Consider the following 20091-nt stretch of genomic DNA (forward strand, 5'->3'; position numbering starts at 1 on the left):
TCAAGGCGATGAGCCATCGGCGCCCCCCCAACAACGAAACACCCCAACATACAAATGCAGGATTATATTATTTATGTTATTTTATTACATATGTTATTAAGTACAAAAGTTAACAAGAATATAGAAACAAATACAAAAATAATATAAATAAATGAAATATAGTATGTAAACACCAATATAACCAACAAATCTGTCATCACACAAATGCTAATGAATAAAATATAATATAAAAAAAACTACTACTACTACCACCACCATAAGAACAACTAATACTACAAATTAATAAAATAAAATAAATAAATAATACAAATAATATAATAATGAACATAATCTGAATTCAGTGCTCTGACTAGCAGATTTTTCAACCTGGGTCTTTCTCTTCAGGTAGTGCTTGACCACATGAAAGTACAGGTGTTAAGTGCAATCTAAAACCTGACTTTTCTAGCCTTCTTTGATGCAAAATCATCAATTACATATATATATTCATATGAAATCTGTTCTGCAATTGTATGATTGATGCTGATGATGGCAAGCCCAGAGAGACGCTCCTGTGACATTGTGGACCTCAAGTACATTTTTATAGGCTTCAGCTTGGAAAAACTCCTCTCTGCTTAAGATACTGTCACTGCAAGGGTCAAGCCAATTCTGAGTGCAGTCCACAGATTAGGGTAGATTTCTGCAAACTCTTTGGCTAACCCTAACCCTCTTTGGCTCTTTGGATGAGTTTTACATTTTTACATAGGAATGAAATATAATTTATTTAGAAGCAGAAGTTTGTGTTGTGTAGCCTGGGATCATAATAATGCAGAGGTCAGCTACCCCACAGCCCCCTCCCTCCCCCTTCCTTTTCCTCTGAGAGTGAGACTCTTTACCTGCTCACAGCCTCTGCAGCCGCAAGTTGATCCCCCGATCCCCTCCCCCTTGCCTTTTCTTCTGACACACACACAACCTGTATGACTCTCAGCAGTTAATGTGTTAGTAGGGGCGCAGCAGCACACACTGCACCAACTTAACGTGGAAATGAGCGGTATTATTCTAGAAATCTGGTGTCTTTTTTTTTTAAGAATGCTCGTGCTCCCCAAATAGATTGCACCTTGGGCGGTCGCCCACTTTGCCCATAGCAAAAACCGGCTTTATGATGAGCAATAGTCAATCAATATTAAGGAAATAATTCAGATAAGTTTCAGAGGTGTATAAATTACATAAAGCCTTAAAATGCTGTTTCGGCGGGGTGGTCCTCATTAAAAGAGGTCAGCTTACAGCGCCAGGAGTTCCTGTCCCCCCCCCCGTCTAAGGTAAAGCCTGGCACAGTTAATATAAGTTATTTAAGAATCAGACATTTCTGAGACAGAGTGGATCATGTTTCCCAGCACATTATTTCTGAGAAACACTAACAGATGTCAAAAGGATTTATGAAACAGAATGCCAGTTGTCAGCTGAACAATAAACAGGAAATATTCCAGGGTCAGAGGTCACATGATTCTTCCTGTTATTGTTCAAACTGGGTGATTCAGTACGAACACAAAAAAAATCAACTGCAGTTTAATCTCAAAGGTCGACAGTTAAACATTGAATATTGCAGCGATTATTGGTGGAGATTGTAAATATTTACTTTTGAGAGTGAAGACAAATTGACCTGCATAAAGAGTGATGAAATAAAAAGATGAAATAATTTTATTCAGAATTCACAATATATTTATTACTGTACAAACAAACAATGAGTAAAACATGTCTGCAAAATCAAGTCTGTGGATTTACTCAAAGGACTTCTCATTGGTCCGTTAAGGCACAAGACCAATATGGACCCACATAGACCTGGATCTGCAGTGTGTGTTTATTTGCAGTATTTGCTGATGAATGCTGAAAGGAGGTCTCTGAATGGAGAGTCAGATCGAGGACTCTGGAGCCGAAGGACCCTGTGGACCACAGGAGAACGGAGGAGGAGGTTGTGACTGAGTCCCAACAGACTGGAGGTGCACCAGTACAGAGCCATGGACTGTGGAGAGAGGGAAGAGATGTTCTCATTGAAGTTGCAGACAGGAAGATTACTTCTTCTTCTTCTTTAAAATGTAAGGTTGGAACAAAGTAAGGTATTTCTTATCACAAATCAGCTCTGCTGTCCTAAACTAAGCCCTGGACATGGAGAATTGATATCCCTGTTTTGATAAGAGACCTGGTCCCAAAAAATCTGAAAGCAGTCGGATTAAGGTCTGATTCAGGTATAGTACTTGTCAGATAAGTATTTCTATGAAACCGGCTAATCATCAGACTGAATGTGGTCTGGGCCCAGGCAGGTTAAGGTAAGGTAATCACTGTAAAGACTTTAAGACTTTAGTCCTTGGGACGGCAGGTCCTGGTCTGATGTGTAATCTGATGAACATGGGAGGAATGTGTAAACAGGCCTGAACATGTTGAAACCTGCATTCCTCATGAACCTGAACATGATCCACACTTAGACCAGACAGCTTAAATTGCCCGGTGTGTCACACATTTGGGGAAAGGTGGCTCACTGAGGGAACAGTTGCAGCAATCGGGATCATCAGGACTGAGAACCCTCTTACGAAGTTCAGAACCAGCTTCTGGAACAGAGTTGGATTGAGTCTCTGAAGTGAGAATATCTGATGAAGAAGACAGGAAGTTAGAGCAATGACATCGTAGGTCAGGTGTTCATGCACTGTCACTGACTGACCTCCACAATGAGCAGGTTGGTGAGTCCCAGACAGAGTGGTAAGATCCAGGTGGAGTCAGGTGAGGTGAGGTCTGGGAACCACAGAGTGCCCCCTGTCGTCAGGTCACATTGTAGCACTGCAGAGATATATGAAATCAGATTTATTTATGAATTGCCAAATCATAACAGATTTACATCAAGGCACTTCACATACAGAGCAGGTCGAGACCAAACTCCTTATTAAATTATTTAAAGAGATCCCAGATGAGCAGGAAAAACTTCTTTTAAGAGGCAGAAACCTTAGACAGAACCAGGCTAGGGGGGACATCTGCCTCGACTGGTTGGGGGGGGGAGAGAGAGAGAGAGAGAGAGAGAGAGAGAGCAGTGGTGGGGAGCAAAGAGCAGGGAGAGAATGAGAGCAGGAGGAGGAGATATTCAAAACAGGTGCAGGAAGGAACATGATGTTGTATGGAATTCATGAAGATGTGGGAGCAGCAGGCAGCAGGAACACGGGGTCGTGATGATTCATCATCTGCAGAATGAGGACAGGCAGAGGGACAGGAGAGGAACTAGGAGAGACAGAGACTTCTGGAAAACATGGTTAGTAAATACAGTACACATACTTAGAACAGGGAGAAACAGGGATTTAGGAGAAGTGTGGTTATTAGTATGTCAGCGCATGCAAGAGGGGGAGGGAGAGAGAGAGATCCTCCCCCAGCAGTCTTGGCCTTTAGCAGCAGAGCGAAAGAGTAGATGGACTTTAACTTTTTAACTATCAGCTCTGTTATACAGAAAAGTTTTCAGCCTGGTCTAAAGAGTCCACCCCAGACCGATACAGAGAAGAGGAGCCTGATAACAAAGATCTGCCTCCTGATTTACTCTTGGAGACTCTAGGAACCACAAGTAAACCTCCATCTAGAGAGCGGAGTGGCCTGCTAGGACAGTAAGGAACTATGAGCTCTCTGAGATATGATGGAGCTTGGCCATTAAGAGCTTTATATGTGTAAAGAAGGATTTTGAATTCCACTCTAAATTTTACTGGCAGCCAATGAAGAGCAGCTAACAGGAGAGATATGATCGCTTTTCCTAGTTCCTGTTAATATTCATGCAGCAGCGTTCTGAATCAACTGAAGGCCTTTCAGAGATTTGTTTGGACATCCAGATAGTAATGAATTACAGTAGTCCAGCCTAGAAGTTACAAATGCATGGACTAGTTTTTCTGCATCATCCTGAGAAAGGATGTTTCTGATTTTCCTAATGTTTCTCAGGTGGAAGAAAGCTGCCCGACTAACTTGTTTTATGTGAGGGACAAAGGACATGTCCTGGTCAAAGGTTACTCCAAGGTTTCTAACAGTGGAGCTGGAAGCCAAAGTAATGCCGTCCAGACTGATTAGATGATTAGATAGCATTTCTCTGAGGTGCTCGGGGCCAAATACTCTAGCTTAAGTTTTGTTGGAAATGATGACCAAATGTTCTCTTTAAATTTAGCCACAGCAGCTTCAGATAAACATCTTCTATAGCTGAATTTATTCCTCAATGCTGTGGAGCCCATTAAAGTAAACTCAAATATAATGAGGTAATGGTCAGTCAGGAGAGAGTTTTGGCGAAGAATTGTTAGCTTGTCAATTTCAATGCCATATGTTAGAACAAGATCAAGGATATGATTGAAGCGGTGAGTGGGTTCATTCACATGCCGGGAAAAGCCAATTGAGTCAAGTAGGGAAAGAAACCCAGGACTAAGGCTGTCACCTTCTATATCTACATGAATATTGAGATCTCCCAGTATAATCTAAAAAATTTTATCTGTGCTGAGTACTAACACTGATTTAAACTCAGAAAACTGTTGAGTTGGTGCTCCTAATTATTAAATGTTTTGTTATTTTGTTTATGATGGCCAAACTTCCCTCCCCGAAGAACCATCACCTTATCGTGGTGGTTTGTGTGCCCCTGTGAACCTGGGGGCTGTGTTGTCTGGGGCCAAGTACCCCTGGTAGGGTCTCCCAGGGCAAATTGGTCCCAGGTGAGGGGCCAGACGAAGAATGGTTCACAAGATCCCATGGAACAACGAGGGAAGAAAATAGTGATGCCCGGAGGAAGCCCGGGGCCCCCTTCTGGAGCCAGGCCTGGAAGGAGGGCCCGTCAGCGAGCGCCTGGTGGTCGAGCAAGCCATAGAGCCCGGCCGGGCACAGCCCGAAAAAGCAACGTGGCACTTTCTTCACCCTGTGGGCCCACCACCTGCAGGGATAACCAATGGGGTCGGGTGCGCTGCCAGTTGGGTGGCAGTGAAGGCGGACAGCCTCGACGACCCAGACCTGGGTGGCAGAGACCGGCTCTGGGGACATGGAATGTCACCTCACTGGGGGGGAAGGAGCCGGAGCTTGTGAGGGAGGTGGGGCGCTACCACTTGGATCTGGTGGGGCTTACTTCTACGCACAGCCTTGGTTCTGGATCCCTACTCCTGGAGAGCAGTTGGACTCTATTCTTCTCTGGAGTTGCTCATGGGGTGAGGCAATACTCACAAGCCCCCGGCTGTGTGCCACTACGTTGTGAGGGGGAAAACTCTGACTGTTGTTTGCGCGTATGCACCAAACAGCAGTTCGGAGTATTTGGCCTGCTTGGAGACCCTGAATTGGGTCCTGTATGGGGCTCCAGTAGGGGACTCTATAGTCCTATTGGGGGGCAATGGTGGAGACACCTGGAGAGGCGTGATTGGGAGGAACGGCCTTCCTGTTTGTTGTTGGACTTTTGTGCTAGTCATGGAATGTCCATAACAAACACCATGTTCAAGCATAAGGATGCTCATAAGTGAAATTGGTACCAGAGTACCCCAGGCCAAAGGTCAATGATCAATTTTGTGATCGTGTCATCTGATCTGAGGGCGCATGTGATACTTGGGTGAAGAGAGGGGCGGAGCTGTCAACTGATCACCACCTGGTGGTGAGTTAGGTTAGGTGGCGAGGGAAGACTCAGGACAAACCTGGCAAGCCCAAACATGTAGTGCGGTTGAACTGGGAACGTCTCAGGGAGGCCTCTGTCCAACAGACCTTCAACTCCAACCTCCAGCTGAGTTTTTCTAGCATCCCTGTGGAGGTTTGGGACATTGAATTTGAGTTGTCGATTTTCAAAACTTCTATTGCCGAAGCTGCCGCGGGGAGCTGTGGCCTCAAGGGGCGGTAAGCCTTGGACACCGTGGTGGACACCGGTGGTCAGGGAAGCCATCTGACTGAAGAAGGAGGCCTTCTGGGATATGTTAGCCCGGGGGACTCCCGAGGCGGTTGCAAGGTACCGACAGGCCCGGGCTGCAGCCTCAGCGGTGAGGGAGGCAAAGCAGCGGGTGTGGAAGGAGTTTGGAGAATGCATGGAGAAGGACTTTTACGAGGCACCAAGGTGTTTTTGGAAAACCCTTCTGCATCTCAGGAGGGGAAAGCGGGGGAACATCCAAGCCATTTATGGCAAGGATGGGTCACTGTTGACCTTGACTGAGGAGGTAGTCGGAAGGTGGAAAGAGCACTTTGAGGAACTCCTGAATCCAACTTGCAAGTCTTCTAGGGTGGAGGCAGAGCTGGAGGTTGATGGAGGATCAGTGTCGATCTCCCGGGAGGAGGTCACTGAGGTAGTTGAACAACTCCACGGTGAATAGTCACTGGGATCGATGAGATCCATCTGGAAATGTTGAAGGCTCTGGGTGTTGAGGGGCTGTTGTGGTTGACATGCCTTTTCAATATTGTATGGAAGTCTGGAACAGTACCAAAGGAGTGGCAGACTGGGGTGGTGGTTCCCTTGTTTAAAAAAGGGCACCAAAGGATGTGTGACAATTACCGGGGCATCACACTCCTCAGCCGCCATGGGAAAGTCTACTCCAAGATGATGGAAAGGAGGGTCCAGTCGATTGTCGAACCTCAGATTGAAGAGGGGCAATGTGTATTCCATCCTGGTTGTGGAACAACGGACCAGATCTTTACTCTTGCATGTATCCTGGAGGGGGCCTGGGAGGGGTCTATCCAAAAATGTGTTTTGTGGACTTGGAGAAGGCGTACGACCGGGTTTCCTGAGATGTGTTGTGGAAGGTGCTGCGGGAGTATGGGGTGAGGGGGTCTCTGCTGAGGGCCATCCAATCTCTGTATTCCCAAAACGAGAGCTGTGTCCGGGTTCTTGGCAACAAGTTGGACTTGTTTCAGGTGGGGGTTGGCCTCCGCCAGGGCTGTGCTTTGTCACCAATCCTGTTTGTGATTTTCATGGACAGGATATCAAGGTGTAGTAGTGGGGGAGGAGGGCTGCAGTTCAGGGAGCTGAGGGTTACAACCCTGCTTTTTACGGATGATGTGGTCCTATTGGCTCCATCGGTCTGTGACCTCCAGTGCTCACTGGACAAGTTTGCAGCCAAGTGTGAAGCGGCTGGGATGATGATCAGCACCTTTAAATCGGAGGCCATGGTTCTCAGCAGGAAACCGGTGGCATGCGTACTCCAGGTAGGAAATGAGTCCTTACCCCAAGTGAAGGAGTTTAAGTATCTCGGGGTCATGTTCAGGAGTGAGGGAAAGATGGAGCATGAGATCGGCCGGAGAATCTGAGCAGCAGGGGCGGTGTTGCATTCACTTTACCACACTGTTGTGACAAAGAGGGAGCTGAGCTAGGTCATGACTGAAAGAACGAGATCGCGGGTACAAGTGGCTGAAATGGGTTTCATTTCTCAGGAGGGTGGCTGGAGTCTCCCTTAGAGATAGGGTGAGAAGTTCAGCCATCCGGGAGGGAGCCGCTTCTCCTTCGCATGGAAAGGAGCCAGTTGAGTTGGTTTGGGCATCTGATAAGGATGCCACCGGGACACCTCCCAAGGGAGGTGTTCCTGGCATGTCTAGTTGGGAGGACGCCACGGGGCAGGCCGAGGACCAGTTGGGGAGATTATATCTCCACACTGGCCTGGGAGCGCCTTGGGATCCCCCAGTCCGAGCTGGCCAATGTGGCCGGGGAAAAGGAAGTTTGGGGTCGGCTCCTGGAGCTGCTACCCCCGCGACCCGGCCCCGGATAAGTGGATGAAGATGAATGAATGACTGGCCAAACTTTGTTATGTGTTTATGTTTATTGATCAATTGAGGATTGATTGACTGTCAAATCAGCTGTGTATGAATTTCATTGTGGGTGTGTTTAATAAAAAGCCTCGCAGCCTCAGCTGACAGCAGTTATGTGTTGTGTGTGGAAGAACAACAGAGCATCTCCAACTCGAGTTTTTAGTATTCTTTTCATCCTCTGTTTTTCGGTGTCTGGTCGTCTTTGGGGGATTCACAATGCTGTGCCCTGAAAGCTCAGCTTTGACAACAGGTTATGGGCCCAGAGTAACCCAGAGACAGTTTAGCGTGTTTCCACCGTGTGTGATGATTAGACACTGTTGGCACCATGAGTAGAAAAATCACAGATGCAAGCCGACTTCTGTTGGACGGAGATGAAAATAATTATGAACTATGGGAGACAAAATTCTTGGGCCACCTTCGTCTGCAAGGCCTGAAAGGCATTGTTTTAAATGAGCCCAAGAGAGAAAATGCAGAGGAGCCGCTTTTGGATGCAGCCAAGAATGCTGAGGTATATGCAGAATTTATTCAGCTCTTGGATGACAAAAGTCTATCGCTGGTAATACGAGAGGCAGCCGTCTCTCTGGGCTTGCCATCATCAGCATCAATCATGCAATTGCAGGTGTCAACGACTGTGGGGCAACTTCGCATATTGTCACAGATCAAGCCAATTTCAAGAGGTTTGGGGGGTTCCAGGCTGACGGAGCGAGGTGCAAGAGGATTGCAGAGTGACGGGGTGATTGACAGCAGAGGTCTGAGCGCCACACTGAAGTTGGCCCTGCACATCCCATCCTATCCACAAGACATTTTTTTGATAAAAGGAGCCACTGCCAATGCAGCCACCGTGATCTTCAGGAAAGGGAAGGATAATCTGATTCACCAAGACATGACAGACTATAATATTTGCACACAGTAAATAATGGTGATGAATGTGATATGCAGACATGGCATGAGATTCTGGGGCACTGCAACTACAATGATATTCATAAATTACACAGTGTTGTGAATGGCATGAAAATGAAAGGTCAATTCCACAATTCCACATTGTGAAGTGTGCATCCTGGTGAAATTTTTCCAAACTAGAAACAGAGATCATGATGTGCGAGCTAAAGCACCTCTGGAGCTCATACACACAGATTTGGCAGGACCAATCCACCCAGAGTCCAGAGATGGTCGCAGATGTACACTTTCATTTACTGATGACTTTTCCAGTACAGTAATTGTGTATTTCCTAAAGAACAAGAGTGACATAGTACAAGCTACAGAAAAGTTTCTAGCATAGCCCCATATGGCAATGGAAAAGGTTACCAGGCTCTACTCATTAAACAGGGAATTTGACATGAAACATCAGTACCTTACTGTCCTTGCCAGAATGGCACAGCTGAGCACAACTGGCGCACACTTTTTGATATGGCACGATGTATGTTGATTGAAAGTGGTCTGCCAAAACAACTCTGAACTTATGCAGTCCAGACTGCATAAGCATAAGCTGTGGTGAGGAACAGATGTTTCAACAAAGACACCAATACAAGCATTGACAGGCAGGAGACCTTATTTATCAAGAAAGCAAAGGTTTGGGTCAATGTTTTGTTTACAAACAATATAAGAAAACTAGATCCAAGGTGTAATTTAGCACATACAGAGGACTTTGTACAGTACAAGTCCAGATCACTTTGTCCCACTGGAACATAAGCCTGAAACCCACTACTAACCACACCCAGTAGAGGTAAAGTGTGAGCCTGAACCTAGATATTACCCTAGCAGAGAGGAGGATGCCAGACAGATACAGACTGCAGAATGTCTATTGTCTGAGGAGACTGATCAAGTCCAGAGTAATATAGATTACTGTTATCAACTCGTGTACTCGACTCAACATACCTGTTTCATTTACAGAAGCTGTAACCTCAGATAAGTCAAGAATGGATGAAGAGATGCAATCACTTAGAGAACAAATTTTCCCTAACCAGCCTACCCGGGGGTAAGAAAGCAGTGGGGGGTACATGGCTGTATGCTATTAAAAACAATCTTGATGGATCTGAGAAATACAAGGCCCAATATGTTGCCAAGTGATACAGTCAAAAGATGGGTGTAGATTATGTGAAGATCTTTTTTCCTACAGCTAAAGTGACTAGTGCACCAAATGGATGTTAAAAACGACCGACTTAAATGGACCAATAGACTGTGAGATTTACATGGAACAGCCAGAGGGGTAAGAGGTGAAATCTCATACAAATGAAAAGTTGGTGCATAAACTAAAGCAATCAGGCAGGAATTGGAACAATGTTTTACATGACTATCTAACCCAAAACAAGTTGCAGAACCAGGCTGACCACTGTGGTACACAAGGGAAACAGAACATGATAAGCTGATCAAGGTTATTTGGATTGATGACTTAAGTTAGTTACCCCAGGACCGACCAGAGTCAGTCCTGACTAATCTAGGGCCACTCCAGACTCAGTCCAAAGCCTCTGTCCCCTGGGTCCTCACCTGACTGACTCAGGCTCAGGTTTCTGAGGGCCAGAGAGAAGCTGATCCAGAGTGGCAGCTGAACCCAGACCAGCAGACTGGCTTTGAACGGGTGACAGTTGTCTCTTACGTAGAGCTGAGAGATGAGACGACGCAGGTTCTTCTGGAAGTAGAACCTGAACAGAAAACAGACAAAAGTTGGAAACAAACATACAACAGGTGACAAATTAAACAACAGTAACAATAAACAAACAGCAGTAACAACAACACCACACTGGTGTTGGTTTGTTTGTTTCTCACCGTCTCTGTTTATCTGTCCAGCCGCTTTCTTTTCCTCGGACTGACACATCGTATCGAAGCCTCTTTGCCAGCTCAGCGATCTCCACCTGCAGCACCTCCACCTATACATCAACTGGAGGTTACTATGGTTACCGTGATTGAGGAACATCAGTTTATCATATTCTGAAGCTTAAATGACCAAGAATCTGTTCCAATCTGTTCCAAAGGTTAGTCCTCCTGATCCTTATCCAAACCCAAAACACTGACATCAGAAGCTCTCATTACATACCGATTACTCCCAAATAGTTGATCTTTCCAAAAAAAAAAAAAAAAAAAAAAAAAAAAAAGATTATTATTATTATTTTTTTTTTTTTTTTTTTATATAGCTGCTCTAGACCAACTCTTTATGGAGTTATTTCAAGGGACCCAACAAAGGAGACAGAGGAGGAAACCTCAGAGAGAACTAGAGTCAGGGGGCCCTAACCCCTTATACCACAAATATATTAATAAAAATTAGCATGAAAAAGTCAAATAGTTGCAGTTCTCACTGTGAATTACAAAAATACTGAGCTACAGATCGAAACTGAACTGAATCTGGTGATGTTTATGAAAAGCTTAGTTTGTCATTTGGAGGGAGGAAGAAATGTGAAAGTCCCTGTGGAGCTGATGATCAGAAGGAGGAGGACAGAGGTCATGGGAGAGTCTGGATGATGTTACATTCTTGAAATACTTAACTTCTCCAGGGAAAACTGTTTAATCTTCAGATTTAAAGAGTCAGAGTATATTTACAGTTTGTCTTCACATGTTTCTGTAACAGAATAAATACTGTTGTGGTGTGAGTTATAGAAACACGTAGACAGCTGCATCATTCAGAAACATACATGTATATGTGTGTAGTGACAACATTATTAAATCTGGCCCAGACATCTGATATCAGACCCTGACCTGGATCTATGAGTGCCTTCCTGACCAGACTCACCTTTGAGATGACAACCAGCTGGTAGGCGGCGAGTGGAAAAGTGATGAACGTCCTGATTGTTAACGTTGTGGCAACAATGCTCATCCACCAAGGAACCCCACTCAACTGCTGCACACTCACCAGGAAATGTTCACAGAGGTGAACCGGAGCCGAGTCTGCTAGGCTGCCATACCAGGTGGATCCAGCAACACCTGACACCCCTCCTACATCGCCACCACTAACACCTGAGGCAGTCCTGACAGGGAGCCTCTGACCCAAGACTGAGGGAAGTCCTTTAGATGCAGGTCCAGAATAGGTAGGACCAGTTGACTTCCTGTGGACCACAGCTGAACAAATTCCACGGACAGGAAGGTGAAGGAGGTTTTGCTGCAAAAGGCCGGACCTCACCCTTCCTCCTACAGTCAACATGATGACACCACCCCCAACAGAGGCCTGAACCAAACAGAGAAACAGGGCTTGACCTGAAGTTCCTTTAGATTTAGAGCAGGTTCATGGAATCACTTCAATGGACACAACAAATCGACTGATATTCTGATTGATAACACAAGAATGTAAATATTGATTAAAGGTTAACTTTAACATGTTACCAGTTTAATAAGTTGGCAGTTCAAGACATGTACAGGAGCAGCAGCAGCTTAAAAGTGCACAGGAAGAGACTGGACAACCTATACAGTGCTGCTTGAAAGTATGTGAGCAGTTTAGATGTTTCTGTTTTTTTACTTTGATTTTCTTATTTGATCATCACCAGTTTTTATGTATGAAATGTCAGATATGTTTATTGATTGCATGTACTTGTTTTGTGGGAATTGTTTAAGTAGCCCCAAAACTACATGAAACATGGAATTAGTGTCTGGGAAAAGTAAGTGAACTCCCAGCTGCATTGGTGAAGTCAAGCATGTAACAGACTCAGGTGGTGCTTCATTCATCATTTAAGCAGACCAATGAAATGAGACATCCTTGGGAAAGGGTTTGGCCTTCACAAAATAAGAGAGAGGAAACCAACCAAACCACTGTGGTCCCATACTAATCAACAATGCTGAGAGCAAAGGAGCTAGCTGAGGACATGAAGAAGAGTGTAATGGCAGCTCATCAGTCTGGCTCATCATCCACCGTAAGACAATTTACAAATGGAGGGCCTTCAACATGACAGCAACTCTGCCTAGAAGTGGACGCCCATCAAAACTATCACCTCGAAGCACCAGAAAAATAATAAATCAGGTAAAGGCCAACCCACACATCACCTCTAGAGAGTTGCAGACCTCTTTGGTAGCATCTATGACAAATGTGCCTCAGTCTACATTCAGACAAAAACTGAATAGCCATGACATTCATGGGAGGGTTTCTAAAACCAGGGGCCTTCTGGAAGTCCATTATTTGGACAGATGAGTCCAAAATAGAAATATTTGTTCACTATCAAAACCAACATGTTTGGAGAAAAACCAATACTGCATATGAAGAAACTAATCTCCTCCCTACAGTGGTGGAAATGTGAAGGTCTGGGGCTGCTTTTCTGCTTCTGGACCTGGATGACTCCATATTGTCCAAGGAACCATGAATTCTACGGAATATTGACAAATTCTTGACCAGAAAATTCTGCCATCAGTCAGTGAGTTGAAGCTGGAATGAAAATGGATTATGCAACAAGACAATGACCCAAAGCATTCCAGCAAAACTACAAGGGAATGGCTTCAGAAAAAGAGGATTTGTACTCTGGATTGACCCAGTCAAAGTCCGAACCTTAATCCAATTGAAATGTTGTGGCCAGACCTGAAGATGTTGGTACATGCCAACTTCAAAATGTATCTCTTTTTCTTTCCATTATTTGGAAGGTGTGTTTTACAAATTTGGATTTGGATGTATGTGTAATAAGCTTCTTTTAATGTTTGTTTTTTACAAAAACAGGGACCATTTCCGAAGGGTTCAACTTTCAAGCAACACTGTGTATCGTAGTCCTGCTCTCAGCAGAACCAGTACTAGTCTAAGTCCTATTTCTGTATTTCCCCTCTTTTGGCCTGAACCCTTCAAACTCTTAAATGGTTGTTTTTCATTCCGTTCTGGTGAAACGTTTCTGAAGATTCAAACTGACTTCACGGAACCAACCTCTGTGATGTCAGAAACCAGGTGAGGTGTTCGCGGGTCTGAGAAGAAACGATCGCTTTTTGATGTTTTTATTCGTTCACATTCATCCCTCCATGCAGCGGCGACACAGCGTCCCACAAATGTGACGTCCCTCTGTTTACCACCACGCGGCGCATAAATTTACATCACGTAGAGGTCATGAAGAAATGATAAACCAATAAAGTGTACATCGCCATTAAAAAAAAAAAAAAAAAAAACTTCAAACGCAATTTTTGAGCATAAATTCAGAAAATCGTAAAACACCTTAAAGTTTAATTCAAGCTCAAAAAGGGAAGTACAAGCATATTTTCAAAATAAAAGCATGGTCTAACGTACGGTCGAAAGCTTCTGCAAGGAGTGTTCAGTCTAATGTTGAGCCCTTTAAAAAAAACGTTACACGAAGTAGTCATTTTGGAGGATAAAGAAAACAAAAAATGGACTATTGGTGTGAAATTCTTTGACTTCAGTAAGTACAACAATTCAAAAATACTCAGTTTAAAATTAAGTTTTATTTCATTGAAAGTATAGAAGCCTTCACTATAACATGCATTTAAATCTTCAGTTAAACGTTTATCTTTAAATTCAAATACTCATTGTGGAACATAATCAAGTGTGTATCATTAAAGTATTGGCTTATGATTCATATAATACATATGGTTCAAATAAATATATTTAAATTTAAAGCAAGTATTTCCATTGGTCTGTAGGACAAATATCTATCTATCTATATATATAGTGTCCAAACCTTCTTCTCTCCACTTCATATCTCCTCCTACAAGCCACTATAACTTGTTCAACTGTTATAGCAGTTAACGGTTTACTGTTTAAACTGATATGTCCTGTTCTAAGTCTGTACTTTTTTCCTGTTGTAACCATTGTTTCTATCCAATCTGACTCTGTCCTCTAGTCCAGGTAGCTGTCTTCCTTTTGCTTGATAGGTTACTATCAATTATGCACATGATTTAACAATTATGTTAGCACTCTCCTGTGCCAATGTCATTGCGTTTAACTCCAACACACACACACACACACACACACTCACTCACTCACTCACACCGTTGTTGATTTCTACTACTGCTCCACCTGTTGCTTCTGAGATGAGATCCTTTGACCCATCTAAAAAATTTAGATTATCACTGTACTTATCTATATCCCTGCACAGTTTTTGTACTAGATCTGCAAAGTTATGTGTATTTTTAATATTCAAAAACTCCATGTCAAAACGGATATTTTTTACCATCCAGCTTGGTGTCATCAGCCACATTAAAGTTGGGCAGAGGTGAATTTAATTTATTTTCATTTGTTCTCATGCCTCTTTGTTCACCCATCCATAGCTTGTTTTTTGTCCCTTCCCTCTCTCATAACTGACTTGGTTGGATGATCCTCTTTACTTTTTATAACGCTGGAGTACTAGCTCCCCCTCCCCCGAGGTAGCTCATAGTGTTTATGACTTTTATACTTTTATTCATCATTTAACATGATCTTAAATGTCTGGTACTACTTTCTTTTATTGTGAAGTCTGAAGCCATGACACAGGAAGCTGTGTAGCCCCCCAAAGGAAGAACAAACATGGCGGAATACAGCCAGGCGGGCCTCCTGGCGGCTCTACTCCTTTTCACGGCCCTAACGGTCCGGGACGTTTATGTCGGTAGATCGAGCCCGCAGCATGGATACCCTCCGGCCGACAGCCCCGACCTCTCTACCCCGGGCGCCGAGGCCGGGAAGCCCGTCAAGTCTTCCCTTTACACCGGGCCGGTGCTCAGGTTCCAGTACTGGTGAGTTCTCTCGGAGGCTAATTGCTAACAACTAGCAGATTCACACCTCGTCAGACAGGTTTTTAAAACCGAACTGAAGTAGGCAGGGTTGAACTGGAATCAGACTGGCATCAGATGGGAGGTACACTGGGACCAAATTGGGATGCAGCATCACCTGATGTCACCTGACTATCTGCGGGCCTATTGCTCTGTATGTGTTTTCAGTGTCTCCTGAGGTTACAGTAAAGTGTTCCAGGACTACTCCCACACCATCAGCAAGCTTTACCCAGACATTCGCATCGAGGGAGGAAACTATCCACCCACCCCCTTCAACAGGTGAGCTGTGAGCCCCCCCAATTGGTAAAGATGCCCCCGCCGCTCATCGAGGATCTGTTGGTCTCTTTAAATCATTTAATAAGAGTTTGGTCCTGACCTGCTCTGTATGAAAAGTGCCTTGAAGTAAATCTTTTTATGATTTGGTGCTATATAAATAAATCAGATTTGATGTGACATCACCACACTGGCTCCAACTTTACCCTCTCTCTCATCCCCCAGGTATGTGGGTAACCTGATCTCCTACCTGAAGCTCCTCTCTATCCTCCTTATTGTCAGCGGTCAAAACCCCTTCCTCCTCCTTGGCCTCCAGACTCCTAGAGCCTGGACCTGGAGTCAGGACAACAAGGTACCTTCTACCATGGCAAAAGATACTAAAACTTGTTGCCAGGTCAACTGCTCTGACATTACATTGCTGTATCTACTCAGATCTTTTCCTGTCTTATGGCCTTCTTCATCTGCAACATGATGGAGACTCACTTCCTGTCAACTGGAGCCTTTGAGGTCACTCTGAACGGTGAGTCTAATTAGCCCAAAATGCCATGAAATCCCTTTTTAGCGGTGTCTATCAGTGATTATCTCCCCTCTCACCGTAAATTGAGGTTCTCTTTCTGTCTCAGATGTCCCTGTGTGGTCGAAGCTTCAGTCAGGCTACGTCCCAAACATCCAGGAGCTCTGTCAGATCCTAGACAACCACCTGAAGATGAACCAGGTCAATCACATGACCCTCTCCTCCACTTAGACCTACACATCCAAGGTAAATGCACAGGAAACTGATGTGGAGCAGGGGTGGATGGCAACTATCATAACTATCATAAGGAAAGATGTTTTGGAGAGTTCATAAGGATTTAGGAAAGGACAGCATGGTGTCTACAGAAGGTAATGTTGTACACTAGGATTAGTTATATCAACTTTATTTACAATACAGCAAAAGTACAGTGAGAAACGCGCTGTTGGAGGTCTGAAGACAACCATGAAAAAAACAAACAAACAAACTAAAATAACCCAACATCACCAGAATGCCTCGGTACATATTTGGCCATTTGGTGAACTTGTGTATCATTCCTTCTTTCCATATTCAGTTGAGAATCAACACCTGACGTTAGGGTTGGGCATCTGTGGCAATATGCAAATATGATACACATCTCAATACGCTGTCAATGATCCGATGAATTTACGATACATGTGCTACACAAATCAAATCAGATTTATTTGTATAGCACCAAATCATAACAAAGTTACATCAAGGCACTTTACATATAGAGCAGGTCTAGACCAAACTCTTTATAAAATTATTTAAAGAGACCCAACAGATCCCCCGATGAGCAAGCACTTGGCAACAGTGGCAAGGAAAAACTTCCTTTAAGAGGCAAAACCTCGAGCAGAACCAGACTCAGGGGGGGCGGCCATCTGCCTCGACTGGTTGAGTTGATAACGGGAGAGTGTGAGAGAGAGAGAGTGAGATAGGCATTGGGGGGAGGGTTAGGGTTAGGCTTAGGGTTGCTGCATGAAGTTCATGGAGTTGAGCTGTAGTACAGAATTCATGAAATATGGGACCAGCAGGTGTTGCAGGAACATGGGATGGTGATGAGTCACCACCTGCAAATACATGGACTAGTTTTTCTGCATCATCCTGAGAAAGGATGTTTCTGATTTTCCTAATGTTTCTCATGTGGACGAAAGCTGCCCGACTAACTTGTTTTATGTGAGGGACAAAGGACATGTCCTGGTCAAAAATTACTCCAAGGTTTCTTACAGTGGAGCTGGAAGCCAAAGTGATGCCGTCCAGACTGATGAGATGATTAGATAGTATTTTTCTGAGGTGCTTAGAGCCGAGTACAATAACTTCTGTTTTGTCACAGTTGAGAAGTAAAAATTTCCAGTCATCCAGACTTTTGTCTTCAAGACATGCCTGCAGTCTGACTATCTGAGTGACTTCATTTGGCTTCATTGATAGGTACAGCTGAGTGTCGTCTACATAGCAGTGGAAGTTGATGCTGTGTTTCCTGATAATGTTGCCTAGAGGAAGCAGAAAAAGCGTAAAGAGGATTGGTACAAGTACCGAACCCTGCGGGACTCCATGACTGACTACAGGTCATGAGGAGGAGCTGTTGTTTACATGAAGAAACTGATGTCTATCTGATAAGTAGGATTTGAAACACCTTAGTGCAGTTCCTTTAATTCCAGTTTCATGTTCCAGTCTCTGTAGTAAAATATTGTGATCTATGGTGTCGAATGCAGCACTGAGATCTAGAAGGAGAAGTATGGAGGCTGATCCATTGTCTGAGGCCATTAGAATGTCATTGGAGACTTTAACCAGCACTGTTTCTGTGCTATGATGGGCTCTAAATCCTGATTGAAACTGTTCAAACAAACTGTTCCCATCCAGATGGTCGTGTAGTTGTTTTGCTGCAGCTTTCTCAATGATTTTAGAAATAAATGGAAGGTTCGATATGGGTCTATAGTTTGCCAAAACATCTGGATCAAGATTAGGCTTTTTAAGCTGGGGTTTGACACCTGATACATGATATGATACATGACATTATACAATGATACAATACACAACTCATCCACAATGCACTACAAAAAAAAAAAAAAAAAGATTTAACAACATAGGATACAACACGATACTAACCCTAACCCAACTTTATAATGACGCAATTCATCGCAGTCTGATTCAACAAAGTGCTATTTGATATATGTGATTGTACTATACTGTTTTAGAATGATACCAAGCAATTCAATGCGTTTGATCCTTTATTAATCAAATCAGATTAAACTGACCTTTTTCATAAGTTCAGAAAAAAATTCTATGCAAACAAAAAAAAAAACATACTACAAAACAACCCTAACAATGTTCTTAGTTAGAACTTTTTTTTTTTTTTACTGTGGGTCAACAAACTCAAGTGAATAACATTACCACTTTTTGTATTGGAAAACTAAAACATGAATCATCCGCTCACAAAGAGGTCTCCCATAACTGCTTACAAAAACAGCAAAGAAGGTGATAGCGTCACTTATTTGCTTTGCACAGGTGGAGTTGTTAGCTAGTGGAGCATGGAAAAAAACTTGCAATTGACACACTTGGCGCAGCAGAGTCCATAGCAGGGGATGCCAGTGGTGGATTACAAGTGCAAGCTGATGCCTCCACTATCATACTGCCGTCGCTTCAGGTGATTTATCAGATTTGTGGTACTTCCAGTGTGCCATACTGAAGCATGGCACATCTTACAAATTGCATTTGTTTTTACGAGTTTGCCATTTTTCTTACAGAACCCATAATGTTCCCAAACTTTTGACTTACTATTCCCAGTTGAATAAATCCTCTCCTCTTTTGCCTCTGCCATCCGTGGTTTGAACAATGTTACGTTATGAACATTAACGTAACATTGGTCCTATTTATGTGGAGTAAAATTATTAAAACAAGATATTTTGTCGGTTAAATGTACAAATGAATATAAAAAAACACTAATTGATAAAAAAAATCTATATTTACCAACGCAAACTGCCAACAACTGATGTATCTAGATGTTTGGGTTTTTTTTTTTTTTTTTCCCTCTTTAGAAACTGTACTGAAGCACTTGCATCTCGTCTGCACATGACATATCGACACGTATCGGTTTATCTTCCCATCCTTACCAGATGTTAAAGCTTCTAATGATCATAATAGTAAAGTTCCTCATGTGACTCCGCACCTGCCTCTGTCCTCAGGTGACCTGGCTCAGTGGGATGTTCATCCTGGCATTATGAAGGTCTGGCCCAAAAGCAGATTCTGTCGGGCCTGGCCAGAAGTCCCCGCCATCAACGAGCACTCCCCCTGCACCTAGTCACAGCTCAGCCCCTGTCAGCAGGTAGAATTTGCTGGGAAGACGAGGACTGGTCTCTAAGTGGGCTGACTGGTCTGTATTGGTTCAGGTTTACTTTATTTATTTAATGTGAGGTTCTGTTTTTCTACAGGAACAATGTTAGATTATGATACCACTGTTAGCTTCATGCTAATTAGCCTCTGCCTGTAGAGGAAGTAGAATGGAAAAAATAAAAATGTCTGTAAAATGTCAGAGTTGATTTGAATTAATCATGAAACACATGTCAGGCCTTAAATTTGAAAACAGAACGTGGTCTGCATTATTCTTCTTTAAATACAATTAAATTAATTAAAGTCTGTCAGAAGACTCGGTATTGATCCAGCCCACTTCATCCTGACTCTGCTGTGACTCCACAGTTCTGTTTCTACAGTGTGTCCCAGATTGCACTACTATTCTGTAGAAACTGTAAATCCACACAAATATAACTAATCAGATTTGGAACAGGGTCCTGTCCAAGTATTTATTAAGGTGGTGAACTTTATTGGCAGAAAAGTTACAAACAGCCACTGAAAAGAAGCTGTTCTATGGAGAACCTGAAGTTACACTAAAAGGAACATGAGAACAA

General features: G+C 43.6%; 2 protein-coding genes across 2 annotated transcripts; one reads left to right on the plus strand and one right to left on the minus strand.

The window, feature by feature from the left end:
* Positions 1 to 1679: 1679 nt before the first annotated feature.
* On the minus strand, positions 1680 to 13687 carry cox18 (cytochrome c oxidase assembly factor COX18). Its single transcript, XM_029513277.1, has 7 exons — positions 13556 to 13687; positions 11456 to 11887; positions 10498 to 10598; positions 10219 to 10373; positions 2690 to 2805; positions 2511 to 2618; positions 1680 to 1996 (listed from the first exon to the last, which is right to left on the minus strand). Exons 2-7 carry the CDS (start codon positions 11861 to 11863, stop codon positions 1835 to 1837), a joined length of 1050 nt encoding a protein of 349 aa, XP_029369137.1. The 5' UTR covers positions 11864 to 11887; positions 13556 to 13687; the 3' UTR covers positions 1680 to 1834.
* A 1447-nt stretch (positions 13688 to 15134) lies between these two features.
* Positions 15135 to 19824, plus strand: selenot2 (selenoprotein T, 2). The gene is made up of 6 exons (XM_029512770.1): positions 15135 to 15348; positions 15553 to 15663; positions 15883 to 16009; positions 16090 to 16177; positions 16281 to 16417; positions 19372 to 19824. The coding sequence occupies exons 1-5, from the start codon at positions 15143 to 15145 to the stop codon at positions 16400 to 16402; spliced, it is 654 nt and encodes a 217-aa protein (XP_029368630.1). The 5' UTR covers positions 15135 to 15142; the 3' UTR covers positions 16403 to 16417; positions 19372 to 19824.
* The last annotated feature ends 267 nt before the right edge of the window (positions 19825 to 20091 follow it).

The sequence above is a fragment of the Echeneis naucrates genome, chromosome 10 (assembly GCF_900963305.1).
Source record: "Echeneis naucrates chromosome 10, fEcheNa1.1, whole genome shotgun sequence".
Taxonomy (NCBI): Eukaryota; Metazoa; Chordata; class Actinopteri; order Carangiformes; family Echeneidae; genus Echeneis; species Echeneis naucrates.

Coding starts and splice junctions, on each gene's coding strand:
- cox18 (XM_029513277.1), bottom strand. CDS start 11,863: ATGTTGACTGTAGGAGGAAGGGTGAGGTCCGGCCTTTTGCAGCAAAAC. Junction 10,599..11,455: donor AGCTGGTTGTCATCTCAAAG/GTGAGTCTGGTC, acceptor GTTGATGTATAG/GTGGAGGTGCTGCAGGTGGA. Junction 2,619..2,689: donor CCAACCTGCTCATTGTGGAG/GTCAGTCAGTGA, acceptor CTTCTTCATCAG/ATATTCTCACTTCAGAGACT.